This window comes from Larus michahellis, chromosome 3 (assembly GCF_964199755.1).
Source record: "Larus michahellis chromosome 3, bLarMic1.1, whole genome shotgun sequence".
NCBI lineage: Eukaryota > Metazoa > Chordata > Aves > Charadriiformes > Laridae > Larus > Larus michahellis.
This window is the reverse complement of record NC_133898.1, coordinates 53816904-53838572: the sequence shown is the minus strand read 5'-3', so window position 1 is coordinate 53838572 and position 21669 is coordinate 53816904. Positions and strand designations below refer to the sequence as shown.

At 40.2% G+C, this 21669-nt stretch overlaps 1 protein-coding gene across 3 annotated transcripts in view; it reads left to right on the top strand.

The window, feature by feature from the left end:
- The window catches only part of KIF25 (kinesin family member 25), a 44875-nt gene that overhangs the window by 19618 nt on the left and 3588 nt on the right, over window positions 1-21669 (top strand). For 2 of the 3 annotated variants that reach the window (XM_074580215.1, XM_074580216.1), the window contains exons 8-13: window positions 680-747; window positions 5197-5271; window positions 11981-12130; window positions 13184-13360; window positions 18071-18222; window positions 20734-20931. In XM_074580215.1, coding sequence (XP_074436316.1) covers window positions 680-747; window positions 5197-5271; window positions 11981-12130; window positions 13184-13360; window positions 18071-18222; window positions 20734-20931 — 820 coding nt within the window. Of the gene's footprint in view, window positions 1-679; window positions 748-5196; window positions 5272-10353; window positions 10453-11980; window positions 12131-13183; window positions 13361-18070; window positions 18223-20733; window positions 20932-21669 lie in introns of all 3 variants that reach the window. The other variant, XM_074580214.1, reaches the window with a different exon arrangement.

Sequence of the window (21669 nt, the reverse complement as noted above, 5' to 3'; positions counted from 1 at the left end):
GCAACATATGCCACAAGGAGTGGAAGGGCACAGATGTTGCTATATTAGACATGCCAGACACTCTGGTAATAGTTTAAGGAGCTGCTTACATATCTGTCAGACTTACAAAACTACTGTATAATCCATCTCAAAAATGTATTTCACTAAAAACTCATGGAATTCTAGCAATTGTGCTAGTGCAGCTCTTTCTTACAGTTGTGGACTAGCACGTAATTCTGTGAAATGTGTGTCTTCTGATCAGTTCTAGGCACAGATATATAATCTGAAAAGGCACTGTGAAACTGTCCCTATAATAAATAAGGGGCTCTTTTTTGCCATTTTTTCTGCCTGTGGCAGCAGTTAGGGAGGTTGGGTTTATTTGCTTGTGGCTTTCCAGGCACATAAGAAGTTCAGGTAAGGGCTTCAATCTTTCTTTTTTTGCACTTAAGTATGCATAGTTTGTGTTGGTTGTTCTTTAATAATCTGAATGTGTTTTGAGATTCTTTCTTGTGGTCTTGCTAGTTCACTGCAGTATACAGGCTCTAAAGCCTCATGTCTTGGTGACTGCTGGAGAAGGGCCTTGGACTTCATGACCCTTAATTACTGCTGTCACCTGGAATGTTAGAAATGATAACTATTTCCTTTTGTGTGTGTGTGTGTGGCTAAGATATTAACTCTAAGTATTTTGTTTTTCTCTTAGGAAACTGTCCTTGTAAAGTGTAGCCGTCCTGGTCATGCATCAATAAACAAGACTTTTCAGTTTGAGAGGTGAGTAGTCCTGTGTAGCAGTCTGCATTGCTGGAAGATTTGTATAGTGAAGGCTAATTTTTTAGTAGGCGTTGGTTAGAAGGTAATGTTCATATTTTTTTATTTATGTTGTATTCACGTTCTTCTCAGGACAGAATAATGCACTTCAGGATATAGATGACACATTTAATCTTCCCTCATAGTGAAGACTACTGATATGCCTAAACTTGAAACCTGTGTAGAGATTTATTTCACCCTTTTCGCAGTCTGAGTAGCTCTGGTGATCCTTGCAACATGTTGCGAGATAGCAAAATGTTATCCACATTTTCAAGGTAAGGACTTGAGGTGGATTGTGTGACTTCAACATTAGACATACAGCACGACTGAGCCAGAAACTGGACTGAGGACTTGTAAGACTTGATGTTTAGCCATGCTTCTTTTAACTTACAGTTAAAATGGCCTCAGCATGGACAGCAGGGTGGAGTAGTGGCATGTAAATAAGCACTCCCCAAGGGAAAGGCTGTAGTGTAACCACTTTCCTTATTAGATGGTCAAGAATCCACATAAGCAAGAGAGATTTTGAATGCACCGGCTGTGTTAAGGGTTTTAATTGGTGCTTGTGCCTTATGAGACGCCAACAGAACACAGAAAACTGCATGGAGTCAGGCTGAAAGGTGCCTGATGTTCTTTCAGAATGGAGCTGACCTGAACCTCTGAAAACAGAAACGAAGAGTTAAATTAATACAAATGAGATCTCTGTAAATGAAGAGATACAAAATTTTGCCTCATGCCTTTTTTCTAATGCAAACTTTGCATCTATACATTGCAATGACTCATACAGTATGCTCTGTATCCTGAACCATGCTTCAAAATCCTCTCGAAACAACACATGAGGATGATTTCATGCTTCCTTGCTCGAAGGCAAAACTTGGTTTAAAGTCACATGTATCCAACATGAACTATCTGTCCTGGTTTAAACTTAAGGTCTGAGCCTGTTCAGCCTGAACTGCTGTAGGTTTGCTAAACATTGCCAGTCATTCACCCTTTCCTTGAGGCATCCTTCTCGGATGCTGCCTTTTTCTGCTCACGAAGACTGGGGACTGCTGTTGTGTAGGCCATCAAACAACTAAAAATTTCTGAGATAATGCAAATCTTGGGGATGCTTTGCTGACTCCATAGGTTGTAGGACTCCCTTGATACAAGGCATATGCGATCTCTCAAGGTTCATGGCCCCCTTGCATGTCTGCTGACCTACTCAAAGTAGTTCTTTTCAGCCTCCAACTATACCTAATGCAGCCGTACCAGCTGAAGTACATGCAGAATAATGCTGGAATTCAGCTCTGTAGAGCAAAACCGTTAATGGTATTGACACGGGACTCCAGAGGTGCTGTGACTCTGGACATGTGGTGTAGATCCTGATAATCTGGAAAAGGGTTAAAAAAATGTAAATCCCCCAAAGAATGCAGTTCTTGGGGAATGTTTTTTCAGTGTCCCAGCACAGCTCTTTTTTATAAACAGAAGAGCATATGGTTCTTATGAACTCAAAAATGTTTATTTTTTTTAGCAAAGTTTTATGGAACTAATAAATGTCAAAATATTTGATTTCAGCTCAGGAAGAAAATTCCAGCTTTCAGCATGTTATGCTTTTATAATTTTATTGGTGAATCAGTTAGCAAAATAGAAAAGAAGCTCAGAATTTTCAAGGTGAAATTAACATTAATCGCTACACAGGGACAAATCTGTCATCATTCTGGTAAAAATACATGGGCTTACAAAAAGAGATTCTCTGGATTTGCTGCATCTTTCATTGTCTCTAATTAAGCGGGTGTCCATGCTTCAGCCAGTGCTGTGATTACAGTGTAGCATAAACTAGTTCAAGCCAACTTTAAACTATTTCATTTGGGTACTGGTAGCATTTCATAGAATCATAGAATACCAGGTTGTAAGGGACCTCAAGGATCATCTGGTCCAAGATTTGAACCACAGCAGCTAAATAGTGGCAGTAAAACTCCTTTAGGAAGTTGAGTAAATATTTGGAGTAGTTACTGTAACATGGAGCCCTGTGCCTTTCCTCTGAACGGCTACCAGAACCTGAACTTGACATAGTTAGCTATGGCTGTACTACTTAGTGCAAACAGTCTACTAAGACTGGTTGATTCTAGCCCTGATTGTGGCAGGTAGCCATCTGTTTGCTTTATTAGATAGCAAAACCCATCAACAGCAAGTGAAGACAGTATGAATGTTCTCATCACTAAAATACCTTTTTAAGGTGGCTCTTTTTTTTTTTATGTAGTAGCTCTGAGATGTTTTGATGTATTAAGAAAAAAATACCATTTCAGCACATACTGAGTTAGAGACCTAGTTGGTTAAGATGGAGGACCTGGTACTAATGAATATTTCATCGATTGCAGATGATAAATGAAGTAGAGGAAAGTGTTTGGAAGTGTTTTTGCTCACTTATATTGACCTTGCAGATTTGATGCACAGAGTTTACTGAAGCATATGTGGGTATGCATGCAAAGCAAGGATGGAGTATTGCTATTCAGTGTCTGTCCTCCCAGTACAAACTGTGCCACATCTCTGCATATTTGTTGGTTTCTCAGTGTAGTATGACAGCACATCAATGGAATGGCAAGACAAGCAGTATTTGTCCATCAAGCCAGACAAGAGCTCCTTTCCTGATTAAAGAGAGTACATTTTCATGCAACTTACAATTAGACTGTGGAACACATTGCCACAGGATGTTACTCCAGGCCAAGAATTCAGCAAGATGCAAAAAGAAACTGAATACTAATTCTAATAATATTTTTTTTGAAACGGAGATTCAACTGATATTTCAGTTTTTGAGGCCAGTTTACAGCTTTTAAGGATTAGGGTGCGACACAGCGACACAGAGATTAATTATTGCGTTTCCAGCCGCCATAGTGTTTCTTACTCCTTCCTCTGGCTATTGTCAGGAATAGAACACTGAACTAAGTGGGTTGACTCTAATTCTGTATCTGTTTATCAGAGATCCGTCTGTACAGTCTTATTTATGGACAACATGAATACAAATATCTACATTTGTGCAGGCTACAGACGGTAGTGCCCAGATCATGGTCAGATATACAAAGAGGCTTGAGTAAATGCTAAAGAGCACACTATGTCTTAATTCAGTTAAACTTGTAGGATCATATACAAGCTGTAGAATACTGCTAAGTATCGTGTGTTAGTACGCTATATACACAGGGAAGTAACTATGTTTTGTAATGTTTGCTGCTACCAAAATTCCTGTTTCTAATTAGTCGTTTTGCTATAAGCTAAAAGGGCACACATCACTCATTGGAAAACAGAGCTAAACAAACAAAACCGATGTCACAACAGAAAGATATCAGAAAAGGAAGCTTTTTCCCAAAGATAAACATTCATACCTCAAATGCTTCAGTGTGTCTGATGACATTCATGTTTTAGATTCTGTTCATCTTCTATAAACAGTACGTGCTACAGGCTGTAATCTTGGGGAGGATACATTTTTGGTGTGCTAGAGAAGAAATGAATGAGTTAGGATGTCCATATTTTATGATCAGAATTTCCTCCCTTTGATTTCCTATTTTTGGGTCTTGATTTTATGTGGTACAAACTCGATAGTTGAAAGGGTTGGAAGAAAAAGTTCTTTGAAGAGCCCTGTGTTAGCTTTTTTTTTCCTGGAATTTGAAAAAATATATGCAGTTGTTTTAGACATCATTGTGTTGGCCCAAGGATTGTACTGTCGTTGCTCTTTTCTAAGAGGAAGAATAACTCATTCTATTTAATTGTCTTTCATTCTGTTTAGAATTTAGTCTGAAATCTACATCACAATGTGAAAGAAAGTCTTCCCTCCAGTGAGAAACATTTATTTCGTAGTAGATAGTTCAGCAGGGGTGGGAGTGGAAATACCTTAGGCTGATGCTGCCCACAAAGACAGCGCATCCTTAAACATGACCCCCAGGGGCCTTCTGAATTCTGTTCTGCCACTGACTCTTCTGAGACAATTCCTGAGGCAAGTTTACATCCTCTGTACCTCTTTTTTTCCCCAGACCTTATCCACATCTAAAGGGGAGTACAACGTGACCACTCCCTCCCTTAGTGTGACACAAAGGAGAAGCGGGCAGCAGGGATATTTCACAGTCTGGTAGGTGGGAGAAGGTGACAGGGATCCAGTACAGACTGAAAAAAGACTCTGTCTGCCAGAGGGGCAGGCAGAAGACTAGGATGAGGTCAGAGAGCCACAAGTGTACACGTGTGGGTCGCTCCCTCCAGCACAGACAACAGCCACTCCAAAAAAGTGTGCGAGAGATTTGGAGTTCTTATTTTCAGTCCCCCGACATAGCAATGTCAGCAGGTCACAAGTTTAAAGTCACTGGCCTATATTTTCCCTAGTTTGTATTCTTGTATTGTGACAACATAGTTATATTTTTTTTCTTCAGTTAATCATTGCACTTTGCTCCTTAGAGTTTACAGTGCTTCGGAGTCTCAAGACGCAGTATTTGCAGATGTGGCCCCTTTGCTAACATCTCTTCTAGATGGGTAAGTTAAAAGGTGGAGGTAAGAAAGCTAAAGGGCAATAATCGACTGAAATCCATCAATTAAAATTACCTAATAGCGGCGGTCTTGTCAAGTTTTGCAGCTTTGCAGTTGCATTTCCCTGTTTTCTTTCTACTCAACACCAAGTGAACGTTGTTTCCCCATATAAACAGTGAAAACACTCTTTAAAAAAATTAGCAGAGCAGAAAACCGTGAGGGGTGGAGGGGGAAAATCAGGTTTTTTTCTCTGGTTTCTTTCTGGCAAGCTTAAGCATTGTTTCTAATGGGGGACACTATTTTTTTTGTAGGTTATGTTTTATAGCTGTTTTTCAGTTATAGGCACAGTATGATACATCTTTTCCATCAATGTATTCATATATGAAAAGCCTGCCAGGATCATCTGTTTTTGTGTACAGCACAGACCATAGGAGGTGATATAATCAGTTCCTGGTTGAACCAGAACTGAGCACCCTCAGTCACAGTTCTAACGTTCCTTCAGGCACTGGGGTTAAAACAGAGTTCTGGTTTGAACACAAAACTGATCAGTAACAACCACTAACAAATATGTGTAATTATTTCTAGCCACTGAAGTTCATGAAGTGTGATTCTTCATTTATTCTAGAGCCAACTTAAGCAACTGTTGTGAAGAAGCCTTAAAGCGCATATTGTTACAATCCTTGAAGCTTGAACTGAGATTCATATGAAACTTCCTTGCTGCTCCTTTCTCACCCCTGCTCTAATTCCACTTAATTTTAGATGGTGGTTATGGAGCTGTCATGGATCTTTCCCTCCCTGTAGAGGGAAAGCCAATCCCTTTCTGTGCACAGTGGCATAGTTGAACAGTGGCAATCCTTGTTCCTGGCAGGCTGCACACTGAAGTTTTCTTAAAAGCAGCCTAGAAGAGGTATATCAGGATATTGTGGGTACTGGGAAATCCCAGCCATCCCTTTACACATGCCACAGAGGGGCGCACTAGGGCTGTCTGGGCTAAGGGAAATTCTATATGGCCCATATGACATTCATAGAATCAGAACAGTTTGGGTTGGAAGGGACCTTTAAAGGTCATCTAGTCCAACCCCCCTGCAATGAGCAGGGACATCTTCAACTAGATCAAGTTGCTCAGAGCCCCATCCAACCTGACCTTGAATGTTTCCAGGGATGAGGCATCTCCCACCTCTCTGGGCAACCTGGGCCAGTGTTTCACCACCCTCGTTGTAAAACATTTCTTCCTTATATCTAGTCTGAATCTACCCTGTTTTAGTTTAAAATCATTACCCCTTGTCCTATTGCAGCTAGCCCTGCCAAAAAGTTTGTCTCTATTTTTCTTATAAGCCCCCTTTAAGTAAAGTAGTGGAAGGCTGCAATAAGGTCTCCGTGGAGCCTTCTCTTCTCCAGGCTGAACAACCCCAGCTCTCTCAGCCTGTTTTCACAGGAGAGGTGCTCCAGCCTTCTGATTGTTTTTGTGGCCCTCCTCTGGACCTGCTCCAACAGGTCCATGTCTTTCCTGCACTGAGGGCTCAGGAAAGTACTCAGTAGTGCTGAACACAGTACTGCAAGTGGGGTCTTACCAGAGCGGAGTAGAGGGGCAGAATCACCTCCCTTGACCTGCTGGCCATGTTTCTTTTGATGTAGCCCAGGATATGGTTGGCTTTCTGGGTTGCAAGTGCACATTGTCCAGTTTTTCATCCACCAGTATCCCCAAGTCCTTCTTGGCAGGGCTGCTCTCAATCCCTCCATCCCCCAGCCTGTACTGATAATCAGGGGTTGTACCAAACCACGTGCAGAGCCCTGCACTTGGCCTTGTTGAACCTTGTGAGGTTCACACAGGCCCACTTCTTGAGCCTGTCCAGGTCCCTCTGGATGGCATCCCATTCCTCAGGCACGTCAACCTCACCACTCAGCATGGTGTCATCTGCAAGCTTGCTGAGGGTGCACTCGATCCCACTGTCTGTGTCTTTGATGAAGGTATGAAACAATACTTTTCACAGTATGGGCCCCTGAGGGACACCACTTGTCACCGATCTCTGTCTGGACATTGAGCTGTTGACCACTACCCTCTGAATGTGACCACCCAGCCAATTCCTCATCCACCAAACAGTCCACCTATCAAGTCCATATCTCTCCAATTTAGAAGGATGTTGTGGGGGACCATGTCAAAGGCCTTACAGAAGTCCAGATAGACAACATCCATAGCTCTTCCCTTGTCCACTGATGTAGTTACTCCATCATAAAAGGCCACTAGGTTGGTCAGGCAGGACTTGCCCCTAGTTAAGCCATGCTGGCTGTCTTGAATCACCTTCATGTGCCTTCACATAGCTTCTAGGAGGATCTGTTCCATGATCTTTCCAGGAACAAAGATCTTTCCAGGAACAAAGATCTTTCCAGGAACAAAGGTGAGGCTGACAGGTAGTTCCCAGGGTCCTCCTTTCTATGCTTTTTACAAATGGGTGCAATGTTTCCCTTTTTCCAGTCACCTGACTGCCATTACTCTTCAAATGTCATGGAGAGTGGCTTGGCAACTACCTCAGCTTGTTCCCTTGGGACTCTGGGATACATCTCGTCAGGTTCCATAGACTTATGTATGTTCAGTTTCCTCAGGTGGTCATGAACCTGATCTTCTCTTACAGTGGGAGGGACTTTTCTCCCCCAGTCCCTGCCTTGCGATCCATTCACTCAAGAGGTGTGGGGAGAGAGGTTGCCAGTGAAGACTGGGGCAAAAAAAGTTGTTGAGTACCTCAGCCTTCTCCTCATCTGTTATTATCAGTTTGCCAGTCACGTTCATTGCAGTGGGTATGCTTTCTTTGACCTTCCTTTTCTGTCTGACATACCTGTAGAAGCCCTTATTATTCTTTGTGTCCTTTGACAAGTTCAGCTCCAGCTGCACCTTGGCCTTTCTGAAGGCTGTTATTCTAGTTTACCAAGGACAAGTAATCACAGTTTCCATAGCTGAGTAACCTAGGGACCACTAGATTGGACCAGTTTGAAGAAGTCCTTGTAACCACTGTTTTCTCTCCCTGCTTTTCCTTTTGCAATGAATGTAAGTTTGCTTTGGCTCAGTATGTTGTCTGTGTATCTTCAGACATATCTGATCTGTACCTTGATCTGCCGTACTTCCAACTTCCTAATTTCCACACTGAGAGAATCCTGTCCTAAAAGCTAGGATTTTTATATTCAGTTAGGAAATGTTCTGTTATTGAAAACAAAAGAGTTGTCTTGTTCTTCTAGAAGTGCATTTAAACAGAAGCAGATTTTCAGGGAAGGCGAGGCTGTGCGTACGAGCCATGTTTCTCAGCAGCCTTCCCATTGTAAATGGGAAACAGACATGCTTAGGCTGAACCTTGAACCTTTTTGCTGCTCCTGATTGTTTTAGTCTGGGCTCCAAAGTGGTCTGTAACAACTTTTAGCTTAAGTAGAAAGGAGTGTTCCACTCCTTTTCTTTCTTTATTTTTTTCTTTATTTTTCTTTCTTAATGAATTGTTTCATTTTTCAGTAAAAATATACAGGAAGAAAAGATTGTCCCATATGCAAAACAGACAAAGTACAGCAGGCTTCAAAGTTTACAGTTAGCCATACAGGGCCAGCAAGGGAGTAAGATAATATTTCTTTTCTTTACAGCATTGAAGAATCAAACTTGTTTATTTATTTTAAAGAAGAATACATTTCTTCTCCTTTGATTTCCTTTAACAGTGTTCTCTCCTAGTGATAACTTTGTTATACTGAACACCCGCACTCTTTTCAGGAGAGAAATACTATGAAAATATTGGTATTCTAGCTTGACAATAAGAACTTTTTGAAACAAGAATATAACTAATGAAGCAGAGTGGAGAAGGAGAAATATTAGGGCGCGCAGGTGAATTGTAGTCTGAAATTTTCATATTGCTCTATTGGACAGCCTTATGTTGGAACCAGAACACCAAAAAGTAAACTAGGTAAATATAGTCTGCTGCTTGTTGTCTTGTTGACTCATAGAATCACCTAGGTTGGAAGGGACCTTTTCATATCGTCTAGTCCAACCATCAACATAACTCTTGACAAAAACCACCCCTAACCATATCTCTAAGCACTATGTCTACCCGTCTTTTAAATACCTCCAGGGATGGTGACTCAACCGCTTCCCTGGGCAGCCTGTTCCAATGCTTAATAACCCTTTCAGTGTAAAAATTTTTCCGAATATCCAGTCTAAACCTCCCCTGGCGCGACTTGAGGCCGTTACCTCCTTTCAGGTAGTTGTAGAGAGCAATAAGGTCTCCCCTCAGCCTCCTTCTCTTCAGACTAAACAACCCAGTTCCCTCAGCCACTCCTCATAAAACTTGTTCTCCAGACCCCTCACCAGCTTTGTAGCCCTTCTCTGGACCTGCTCTAGCACCTCAATGTCTTTTTTGTGGTGAGGGGCCCAAAACTGGACACAGTGCTCAATCACCCAACAGTTCATTCTCTCCTGTGCCTACTTAGATGTAATACTGCTTCAGGTATTTTGAACTCGTTTGGGCTTACTGAGATACTGTTTTGGCTTTGGCAGAGAAATTGTCACTGGTCGATACCTGATTTGCATCTCTATCTTCAGTGCTACAAGCACCTGTCTACTTAGCTTCTAATCATATCATCTGTATCTTGTCAGAACCATTTTGTCCATGATGCTTGCTTTCTAACAAGTAGCAACTAAGTAAAATTTGAATAGCTGGACTATATGAAAGTTTGAGAGACTTCTAAAAAGACTTCCATTCTGTTTTTCCTAAGGGAAGTTACTACTTGCAAACCACTGGCTACCTTTTTGGTTCCAAAGATCTCTCTGATGTTGAAGCGGGGCTAGAAGTCTCAATAAGCTATGGGCTGCTGAGGTGGTGTGCATTAGGGGTGGAATTGTGAAAATTGTTCATTGTTAGCCTAGCTGAAAGCTACCTAAATTAGTTGGAGCTTTTCCACTGACATAAATGCAAATAGAGTTATGTCAGCAGTGAATACTTAGAGAAATCCCTTGTTTCAGATTCACAGCCCTGATTTCTAGCACATTTCATTTTGCTGTAGTGCTCTTTATTTTCAGTAACGGTTATCTCATCTCCTTTACTTCATCAAATCTGTGACTAGACTTCTGCATTGTATTCTGCATCCTGAAACATGGAGGGAACTTAACCATAGGTTCACTGCCTGCACCTTTGACTTTGCATCCCCAGAACGGGTACCCAGGTATTTGCTGTGTTGCTTATCAGCCCACATTTCTAACAAGAGTAAGCTTTCTAAATAATCCTCCAAAAATAACTGCTTCTAGGCATGTTTAATATGCAAAAAAATGCTGCAAATATATTTCGTTGCAATGGCTGTGTAAGTATTTAATGACTTGAAGCCGTAAATTTAAAACAATTAGATGAGGGGTGTTCATTGAAATTTGCTGGCATGTGCTTGAAACAACATTTTTGATAGGAGGAAAAGCATCGGATAACCAAAAGCAGCTGTTCAGGTCTGCCCACGGAGGAGGTATAGCTTAGGCAGTGAAATTTTACTCCTTGGCAGACCAGGAGCAAGCCCATTCTTGCAGCTTTCTGGTGGAGCAGAAATTTCAGCACACTGCAAAGCACTCACCATGGATGGAGATTCTGCTAATGTTGTGTCTCTGAACAAACAAGATACTCCAGGAAAGGAGCAGTCCTGTCAGCATAACTGCATGTCTTCCAAGAGTTTTTGCTGGCACAGTTCTGTGGTCAACACCAAGGTGCTGGCAGGTGCTGCGGAGCAGATGCAGCTGAGGAGGGACTAACCCTCAGCTGCACAGTACGGTGTTGGTCCTCAATAGAGAGTAGTACTGTGGCTGGACACTTTTGTATCTGCCCACTTGTTTTGCTTAAGATGTTGACTTTGATCTGACTGTGTTAGAAATACACTTTAGATGCATACATCTAAATTCAGATCCCTGCGGCACAGACATCCACAACAGAGCTCCCAGCTGTGGACTTTTTTTTTTTAATCATTATTTTCAGTGCAGAGTTTTCAGAGTTCTGTTCATTAAATGTATTTTACACATCTACTTCAGAAGATGATGAATTGTGTTTCATAGGTGCCTGTACCTCTGCAGTGACATTGTATGTTTGTACCCTCTACAAGTCTGTACCAGAGCTGTTCCTACCACCTTTATTGCAGAGTGGTTATTGTGTGCATGCTTATACTGAACTAATGCATTTGATTTAAAATTTACGCCTCTTATCATTAGGGCGGTCTTACCTTTTCCAGTGACTATGATTGATGAGTCTTCCTGAAAAAGATTACAAGAGCCAAAGAATTTACTGTTCCCAGCTGTTAAGATATTAGTGCTGTGGTTTGCAGCATAGCACTGTGAGACAAATCAAACCCAGCAATGGTTTACTTTAAAATGCTGTACTGTAAACTGCAGGGGTTCAGGAGCTGATCAACTAGCAGCTCAGTAGTGCATGAACTGGAAGTTGGGCAGACCAGGAGGTCAAACCTCATCAGTCATTCCAAGCTAAGCATCCCTTAAACTCTGCTGAAAAGCATCCCTTCAATTCTGCTTAAAAAATAAAATCTGTTTAGGTGAAATTATGAGCAACACTTTAAATAGCTGTCAGATTTTGAGATCTCCAGAAAGAAATCTGCAGGGGCAGTGTATTTATTTTTTGTTTCAGTTTGTGTTTGGGGTTTGACTTGCCATCTAACAAATACATTTGGTAATGGTAAAATAAATGAAGGCTCTTTTAATTTTCAGGTACAATGTGTGTATCATGGCTTATGGACAAACTGGAAGTGGGAAGACATACACAATGTTGGGACCACAGTTAGAGGATAACTTCGCATTCTCCTTGGAAGATGAATTGGAACTTGGAATTATTCCTCGAGCTGCCCAAGAAGTATTCAGGTAACAACTAAGAAAAAGATGGTGTCAATGGCAGCCACCTTAAACTTTATAGAAAGGATGAAATAATGTTTGTAATGTATTTATCATTACGGATTTCAGCTTCACAATGATTATTATTTATAGCTTCTCTAACTGCCATTCAATATTTGATCTCTCTCCTGCTTAGTCTGATTTTCTAAGAAAATAAGATTATGCAGTTTTGCTGTGTGTTATCTGTCTGTCTGTCTTTTGGACTCCTAATTAACTTCTGAATACGTTTCAGCCATAGTTGTGGGAGTCTAAAAGATAATTAAGTTCTTGTAAGTTTTGTGAAAATTGTCCATTGGAATAGATGAAGAGGATCCAGATTAGAACTCAGTCCCCAAGAATAATGATAAGAGAATTTTTAACCACAATCTGTTCTTGCTTTGAGAATTTTTTGGTTGAACCTAATGCGTGATTTGAACTGACATGCTGCTATGTTGTAACAGAAGAGTCATTAGAGGTTTTTCCAGCTAAGGCTATTTCTTTCAGAGAACAGTATAAGAAAAATCAAAGATCCAATTTTGTACAAGTATAACTGTCTAACTGTAAATACTCTCCTGAATAGACAAGCCCTTAATTTATGATTTTTCTGCGGCTGTGGACAGATAACCTCTTACAAATCTAACTGGGCAGTTTGCCATCTCTGCCTGTTTGTTGCTTGCAGTCTGCCAGAGTTTATCATACCTTGAGCTTGAATGCAATAACGTCCAGCAGAGAAATGGTTCAAAAAAATCTTGAGGAAGGAGGGAGGCTAGTGGAGAAAAACAATTTAAGCTGGCACAGCTGTTTGGAAAATGAAGTTTTATTTACTTCACATATAATTTAACTGTATATTCTGATTCTTCAGCTTAACGTTAGCACGTGTATGAGGCAAATTCACGGCTGCCGATATTTAATAAGCACTTTTATCAGATTGTAATTAGATTATAATTAAAGAATAGATGTTTATTTACAGATTGTTCACTTGGGGTTTGACTTCAACATTTTTTGGCTTTTTTCTTCTCTTTTTTCTCTATTTTTATTCTCTAGGCTTATTTCTGAAAAGCCACCAGGAAGTTACTGGGTTGAGGTTTCTGTTGTAGAAGTGTATAATAATGAAATTTTTGATCTTCTGGCTAAAGACAGTTGTGGAAAAGTATATGGCGTCAAACGCGATGTTGTCACAACCAGAGAAGGAAAGAACGACGTGCCATTGCTTACACATGAGTAAGTACATGATTTGATTCTTATCATCCAACCATGATCTGGTGTCAATGCAATGTATAGCTGTCACAAAATTGCATTATAGGCACCAATTATCACTTCTAAACAATGAATTCTTAGCATATGCAAAAGAACGGTTCTCACTGTTTCCATTAGCTCAGTCTGTTAGACTGCAGTTGGCTGCAAATGACAAAATACTTTCAGAAATAACAGTATGATTAGTTTGGGTTATACTCCTTTGTTAAGCGCCTTCCACTCAGAATGCCTGAAGACAGCTGTGTGTTTCATTGTGGCTGGATCTAGGGCATCTTGTCAGCTGTAGGAAAAGAAGGGGAACCCAGTCAACAAAGGACCTGCCCTTCGGTCTTAACAAATTATAAAATTTACGGATTAGAATAGAAATGTATGTACTTATTGTAGATCTTTAAGCATCTGTAGAGTGTTAGCTTTCCCTACACGCATTGGAGTTAAAAAAAAATGTACTTTAGAAAGAATAAGATTTAAAGTTATCTTTTAATAGAAATACCCATCTCACACTGCTTAGTGTTCTGTTTTCATAACCAGAGGTACTAAAGTGGGGATTCATATGCTGGCATTTGAGCCTGTAGTTCTTGAAAATCCAGGTTCTTCAAACTGAAAGCTAAGAAGTAGCTAAGCTTCTACTCATTTAGTTTTAAGATGTATACCTTCCTAGCATTGGTGTATGGCAAGTTTGATTCTTATTTACTTATCTTGGCAGTGTAGGGAGAGCTAAGGTATTTAAGGCTACACCTATACTTACTTTAATGCCTTCTCGTACTTGCTAAGCATTACAAAGGCTTGTTCTAGTACACATGGGAATGATTCTTGGTGTTATTTATGTGTAGTACACAAAGCAAATGTATAACTTTCTTGTTATATATAAAACACTAACCTTGGCTAATTAGATGGTAAAAATCACGTGTGCATAATAATTCATCCATTAACAAGGGTGAATCTGTTTCGGATGCTTCATTTTAGTAATGGCTGTATTGTTTATGCTAGTATTAAATCAATATTAGCAAAAAAAATTATGACAAGCAGTACTATTGGCACCAGCAAGGTGATGCTACTCAGTGGAATTAAGCTACCAGACATCTCCCTGCGAGCGCCCAGCACGTGAACAGATTCCAGAACGGAACATTTCTGCTCGTGCACTACAGAGAGGTCTAGAAACAGAAAAAATGTTCTGCTCCTTGAGCAAATAATGTTTGTGAAAAACATCTTGCCCTATTGAAATGTTTAGCACAGCATTATAGTGTTTTATGTTTCTGGGGAGAACGTGATTTTTTTCTTCACTTCTCTATAATAATGCTTTTCATGGTCTAGTCTCTACTTTTCCAGGAGGAATTAGAAGTCAGATATGAAAAGCACCCCCCCCACCTCCCTGTTAAAATAAAATGCACCCTCGGTGGGAAATAATTGAAGGCAGTATTTTTGTCTTGTGGGACTTAATCACACAAGCAGGCTAGCAGTTGTTTGTTTATGTGGGTTTATGCTATTGCCAGAAAGCCTTGATAAAAATACAAGAATGTAGTGGAGGGTTGCGCAAACATATTTATATTCTACCTAGTTACATACTTTTATTGACTTGTATTTCCTAGACATTGAACTGCTCATAGAAAAGTGAGACCCCAGAGAAATTTTAAAGTGGTTTTCTTCACTGTGGGGCTATATAACTCTCCTTTCTTTCTATGAAATAATAATCACTGCAATATTCTAGGAAGGATTAACATCTCTATCTGGGGTATGCCTGCTCTTCAGTCTTGAGGTTAAATATGATTTCCAGAGAAATTCTGCATCTTTGATTGCAGTCTGCATGTTCCATAAGAGTATGGAATGAATTAAAAATGACTGGAGCTTGAAGCAATGAATCCTTTTGCCCTCTCTGTCTGTATTATGCTGACTGGTGGGTTTCTCTCAGTCTCTGTTCTTGGATTTCCCCAACTGTGACTGCACTCCAACTTCTAGCATCTGCTTAAGGCTCTGCTGTCAAGGGAATGAAAAACTCCTTCAGAACAGGTTGTGAGCAGACCTTAACCTGTGCGTGCCGAATCTTTCTTGAAGGAGCTAATCTTTTTCCTTTGACTAGAGAAGAAAGAAACCGTATGACATAGAAAATGAAGACAGTGTGGGTATGATGGGAGTTTAATTTTTCCTGCTTCATCAGAACCTCTAAGTAACTTTTAATTATAGTATTTCACTAACCAAGATGCTGGCCGAAAAATGGCTACTCGCCCTCCCAAGGGAGCTTTGCATAGTTAGTGAGTGACCCATCTCTTTTCCTAGGCTTTGGGGAAGGGAGGGGTGAGATGTAGCTGGACTTGTGCCATAGAGACAAGAACTAGAAGCTGCAATAAGGTTTTATTTGTCCTTCTAGTTAATAAAATGGCTGCTCTGTTTATTTCTGTAAATTTTAATTTATAGTAAAGTAACCTGGTGCCTTGAACTAAACAGCTCTTAAAAAACATTTATCTCAATCAATTGAGAAATACCCAATTCTAATGCAAATATAAATAAGAATATGGACTTGTGTCTCAGTTACAATGCAAGCAGCAAAAGAAGACCAAGTCATAAACAGGTTATATTAATAATTACACAGAAAGGTTAATAAGAAAAAGCAAACCCAAACAAAGTAAGGGAACCATTGAATGAGGCCACCCAGCTGCCCGAAATCTAAAGTAAACGGCTGGTGCTTTGAATAAAAACACATACTCATTTGTGATAATATTTCGTCTAGAATATATTGGCCTGCTGGGTCTCATTGGCTTCTCCATATGTCCATTAAAGTACAGTAGTCTCTTTCCTGCTAACATGTACATCTTACTGACTCACAAAAACCTCAGTCTCTTTCTTCTTTTATGGCTTGGTTGACTTTGGAGAATATTCAGCATCAAATTTTTAACTTAACCACAACAGGGCTTCTCTTTGTAGAATCTGGTCCTGGAACATGTGGTACATACAGTATGATAAAGTCGTAGAGATTATACTAAAAAATTATTACTGTCAGTCCTGCCGAGAAGCTACTGTGCCAAGCTTGCAGCACTGGGCTGGGGATGCTTTTCACCTCCAAAGTCAACTGCGGTTTCCCAGTAGGTGACCAGCACTGACAGCATACCCTGAGGCCTATCTTCTTCTGCAAACACTAGTTGGAGGACAGCAGCTTGCAGCACTGACCCCTTGCCAGTGCACAGCAGCAGCTTCCAGAAGCCGACTGCCTGTTGCTACATCCTAGTGAAGGCTGCTTACCTCTCAGGCTCTATCCAGTCCTGACTGACCAGCTACTGGAAGATGCAGTTCAAAACTTAGGAAGGCGGGATCTGCCTCCTTGGATCTGAGGCAATAGTCACATCACCCCAGTGTGAAGCTCTGCCTTCTCTGACAGTAGGAACTAGAGCTGCTGCTTCCTTGCCAGTGCCTTGCACAGAGGCAAAGATACTACAGGGGGGGCCAGCATGTGCGGCTCAGGATTGTTAGGCAAAGTCCATAGTGATCATTTATCTCCTGCAGCCCTGGTTACACAGGGAACTGCTTTTAGGTGGCAGCTTCCCTTAAGTGTCTATAAGCATGGCGTCGCTAAGTGTTTTTCTGTTCTTCACATGCCGTTACTTTATTTTCAGAGGAAATTGTTTTAGTTGGGTATAGCTCTCTTGTTTCTAAACTCTTCAAGTATGGCTCTTCTTAGGACGAAATAAGTTTGTGCCCAGTGTGACTTTTACTGAAATCGGCCAAATCTAAGTCATGAAGGCCTTGCCTTTTATCACATGCTTGCTTTTGCTGACTGCGGCAATGTGGAACCAAGCTTGCAGCCTGTCAGGAGAGTTATTAATGGTTCTGCTATTACAAGGCATTCTGTAACAAGGCTGTGATATGCAGTCATAATAATTTATACCCCCATCTAGAAACTAATGTTTAGGTGACGTAACTTGAGTGGTTATTGAAGAAGGCAATGCAGTGAAAGGAAAGGGTAGGCAATCTTACCTCATCTGTTTTAAGCACTGCAAACCTGGGGGAAATCATAGTGTTTATTTCATTTTCTGTGTTAGGTTTTTGCCCTTCAATTGGTCACATTTGCAGTATTGCTTTTAGCTGGAAAACAGACAGTATAAGATAAAATGGTCTATAGAAACTTATGCCTGTCTATTCTGACGCTGCGCTAGAGTCCCTGCTTATTGAACAGTGGAACTGAACTTTTTTCCAAGGATTCTGAATTTAATTCCAAATGCGAAATATGATTTCCAAAGGCCCACAGAAATATCTTTTTTTTGCCCTAATTCTGTACAGCTCCTAAAAGAACAGGAGCTACCTTAACATAAACTGGACAACTCCGTTTCTGTAAGACCAGAGATTCCAGGAATGTCTACATCTGTGTCTTGTCTTCCCAAGTGTGGACATGTAGAAATTATAGTCACTTCCAGAGCAGAGCTACAGTACCTATAGACCTGCAAGGCTGGCAGACCCCTTCTTCAGCACTTTCAGTACTACATCACAGCTTTTGTCTTCAATTTTCATCTTGGACTATATCGCACCTGAAAAAGTCTTTATACAGTTGTTTATGCAGTTCAAAACTGAGATTACTGTAAGGAGTTAGAAGAGTGGGGAAGTGGAAATGCTCAAATTCATGTCTAAGTTGTCAGCTTTCTCATGTGATTTTTACTGTGAGTCTGTTAAATTGTTTGTTTCTTTACTTTCTAGGACTGTTGAAAATGCATCTGAATTTTTGCATCTAGTCAACAGAGGCCTACAGCTGAGAGTCAGGCACCCAACACTGGTGCACGCTCATTCCTCTCGTTCTCATCTGGTAGTTACATTGACCATAACCACAATTATCTCTGAAGATAACTGTGGTAAGTAGGATGTTACTAGAATACATCTAGAGCCAGTTGTTTTTTGAAAAACAGTCTGTGGACTGAGAGATTTTCATATTGTTTTTTTCCCCTTTTTCTAATGTTTAATACATTCCCTCAGCGCCTTTTCCATTGTTTAACTTCTACGCACCTTCTTAAATAAAAGACCAGTTTGATGTTTGAATGCTACTGAAACTTTCACTTTTCATAAAACCTTTTCTTTTCTTTCCATGTCTTGACTTACAGAGTTCTTGAAGTTTCATAGCATAAAACAACTATTGAAATAAATGTTATCAATAAATCATAAGATAAGATATAAGATAAGATAACAAGAAGACAGATACTCAAATACAGTAGTTAAATCACTTTGTATGACATACCATATAATTATTCACTCTAAGTTTGTGGTAAAGCTAACTATGCATTTTAGGGATCATCATATGCTTTTGGGTGAGAAAGAATTATTTTTTTTTCCTGCTGCCTTGCAAAAATGTCCATTAAATTCAGAGTCTCTTGAATTGTTAATAATAGGCCACTCTAGAAACAGACAACATAGTTGTCTTATTTACTATGGCAAAACCTGTATTTCTACTTTTCATTACTACACCAAGGCTTACCAGTTTATTGCTTTAGGAATAACTTTGGCTTTTGGGGGTTAACTTTGTTTTCTTTTGCTCATGTTGTAATTAGGCTCACTGCTTCCAGTGCTGTGGTCCATCTCCTTCATACTCTGCAACAACAATATGGTTTTAGAAAGTGGAAAATATTTAACATTTTTTCCCTTAGATTGCTATCAGAAATTAAACCAGCGATATTAGCAAAACAGAACAAACAGTGCCCTCACTTACCTATGGGCCTTGCCAAAAGACACAGTTACTTCACAAGTTTCAGCTCCAGTGTTCCAGATGTTAGCTCTAGCCAGCTCCAGATTCTTGTCAATCAGACAGATGTTACTTTTCAAAACACTGTGTTTGCACCGTTAGCATACCAGCCATCTTGTCCAGTCCAGTCTTCCCTTTGCCATTTCAAATTGCAGTCATGTTGTCTGGCAGCAGAGCTCCATAGAAATGTCTAATTTACGTTGAATGCAAACTCAGGCTTTCAGCTCATAGTGCATGGATGAAGATGAGCAATCCTGAGGGGCAGAGCAGCACTGTAAATGAGACCTCAATATAGCAGTGTGACAGTGCATTCTGGCTTGTTTAAAAGGAGAAATTCCTGATGTAAAAGCTAGGTGCTATTGTTAAGTATCTCAACACCGGAGATCTAAGTCACTAAATAAAAAGTTGTAAAGTCTGTATTGAGTCCTGCATCTAAAGCCAGGGTTGACAAGTCAGCACTTTTTCAGGTTTGATTAAAGTCTTCTAGCATTTTGCTTCAGTAATATCTGCTGTTTGAGGAAAGCAGTTTCTTAACTTCCTTGTCTGAAATGGAAGAATAGCGAGAACACTTATTTTTACACTGTGTGGCCTGATGCCATTTATTCAGTGTAAACCAACACAGCTGCTCTGTCTACACTGTGAACAGCTCAGGTTTTGGCCTAGCTGAAGAGATAGAGCTCTGCAACCCTGTTCAGTCTGTTCCTTACTCAAGTTTTGCAGCTGGGAACTTTTTACTGTTGCAACTAGACTCTCTCAGTCCCCAGGAGGGCCTGTTGTCTCTATTACCTGTAGCAGAGCCTTTTATTCTTCTATGTCTTTGAGAGAGAGAGATGGATGAAAAACGAAACACTGAAGAAAAAAAGCATAAGTGCTTTTTTTTTGCTCTTTTTGCATATACTCCTGCTAAGCTAATGTCAAAGTAGCTTTCCCAAAGAATCTGTTTTCCTCTTCCTTCCCAGCAGAGAACAAAAGCCAGATGCTGCTGTTGAGGGAGAGGAACGATATGAAGCAGACTAGTGCAGCTGCAGAACTACTACTAGTAGTAAGTAGATAATCAACCTGAAAAACTGGGAGTAATGCTTTTGAGGCTAATAGCTCATGATGTGGAGATGCAGCAGTGGCATATGAGGGCTGAAGGAAATCTAGAGGGAACAGCAGCAAAGGACAAAATAGAAGAGGCAGGATGAAGTTTTTTCTTGCCAGAGCACCAGCAGGTTATGTTTCAAATACATAGAAACAGACTTCAGAGCTTACAGCTCCCAAACATCCAAAATCTCACTTTGGTTGCAGTCAATCTAAAACATGAAAAAATGCCCCTTTAAAATCCTTACTGGACTCCTGTTTCTTGTTTTCCACAAAGAAGCGTGATCAATGGGGATATTAGATACAACACAACCTACAACAAGTCTTGTTACCAACCGGTACGATTGGTTTGATGAACAAAACCTTAAATGAGATAGAAAAAGTCATTTGGCCTGCCCATGCCATTGATTCGGAGTTGTACATTGCTTCTGTTAGAATAGTCTAAAACAGCAGATATTGTACTTCCCCTATTGATACCCCATTTTTTTCCCCCATCTCAATTTCCAGTGTCAGTGAGAAACTCCCCTTGTTTTTTTCCATTAATCAGGTACTTCATGGGAAGATGAACAAACCAGTCAGAGACTAAATAAGGAGGTTTCCTGCACCTTTCCACAAAAAATGAGAGACAATAAATCCACCTCTTCTTCCAGAGCCTCTTCACCAGCACAACTTGAAGCCACTGAGAAACTGAAGCAAGTCAAAACTAGACTGCAGCTGGTGGATCTGGCTGGTAGCGAATGTGTCGGTAAGTGAACGTGTCTGTTTATGGGCATGGATCCTCCCAGATCTAGGTTACAACAGCTGCCTTTACCTCTTTATGTAGGAAAACGTGCTACCCTGCTTTCACACAGCGGGTGGTTTAAACCCACAGATCCTGACATAAAAAAAAATTGTGGGCCTGATTGTTCCAGTTTTACACTGGTACAGTTTAACTGAAAATCTGACTGCATAAGCCTAAAATAAGCCCAGGGCGGTTACCCATATCATAGGTATATTATTTGTTCAGACTGGTTCTATTAGGCCTGTTTTTCTACTCTGAAAATTAGCATGTCTTTGTACAGGAATGTGTAAAGTGCATAAATTATTTAAATAGTACAAATATCTGTAATAATTGATATTACCATGTGTGAGTTTTTCTGCCTTATTAAGGAAAAAGTCTTGGAGGAAGTTAGTGTTGAAAAGATAATATTGTTTTCATTGTTTCCTCAAAGCGCTTTCCTCCTCCCCCTCCTCTATGCACACAATAATTTCAAAAACTTGATTATTTCCTAAAGGACGAGCTTTCTTACCAAGAAAAGCCATGCAGCCAAATGTACCATTCCAGAAATAATGTTTTGAAAACTGAACCAGTATTATGAAAGAGTCTTTTACTTTGCTGCCAAGAATTCTTGCTGTTACTCACTGTTAAACTTTTGTTCTACAAAGAAACCTAATATAATACATTATTTTTTTCATTTGCTCTTAACGCTGGAAACTGGTAGAC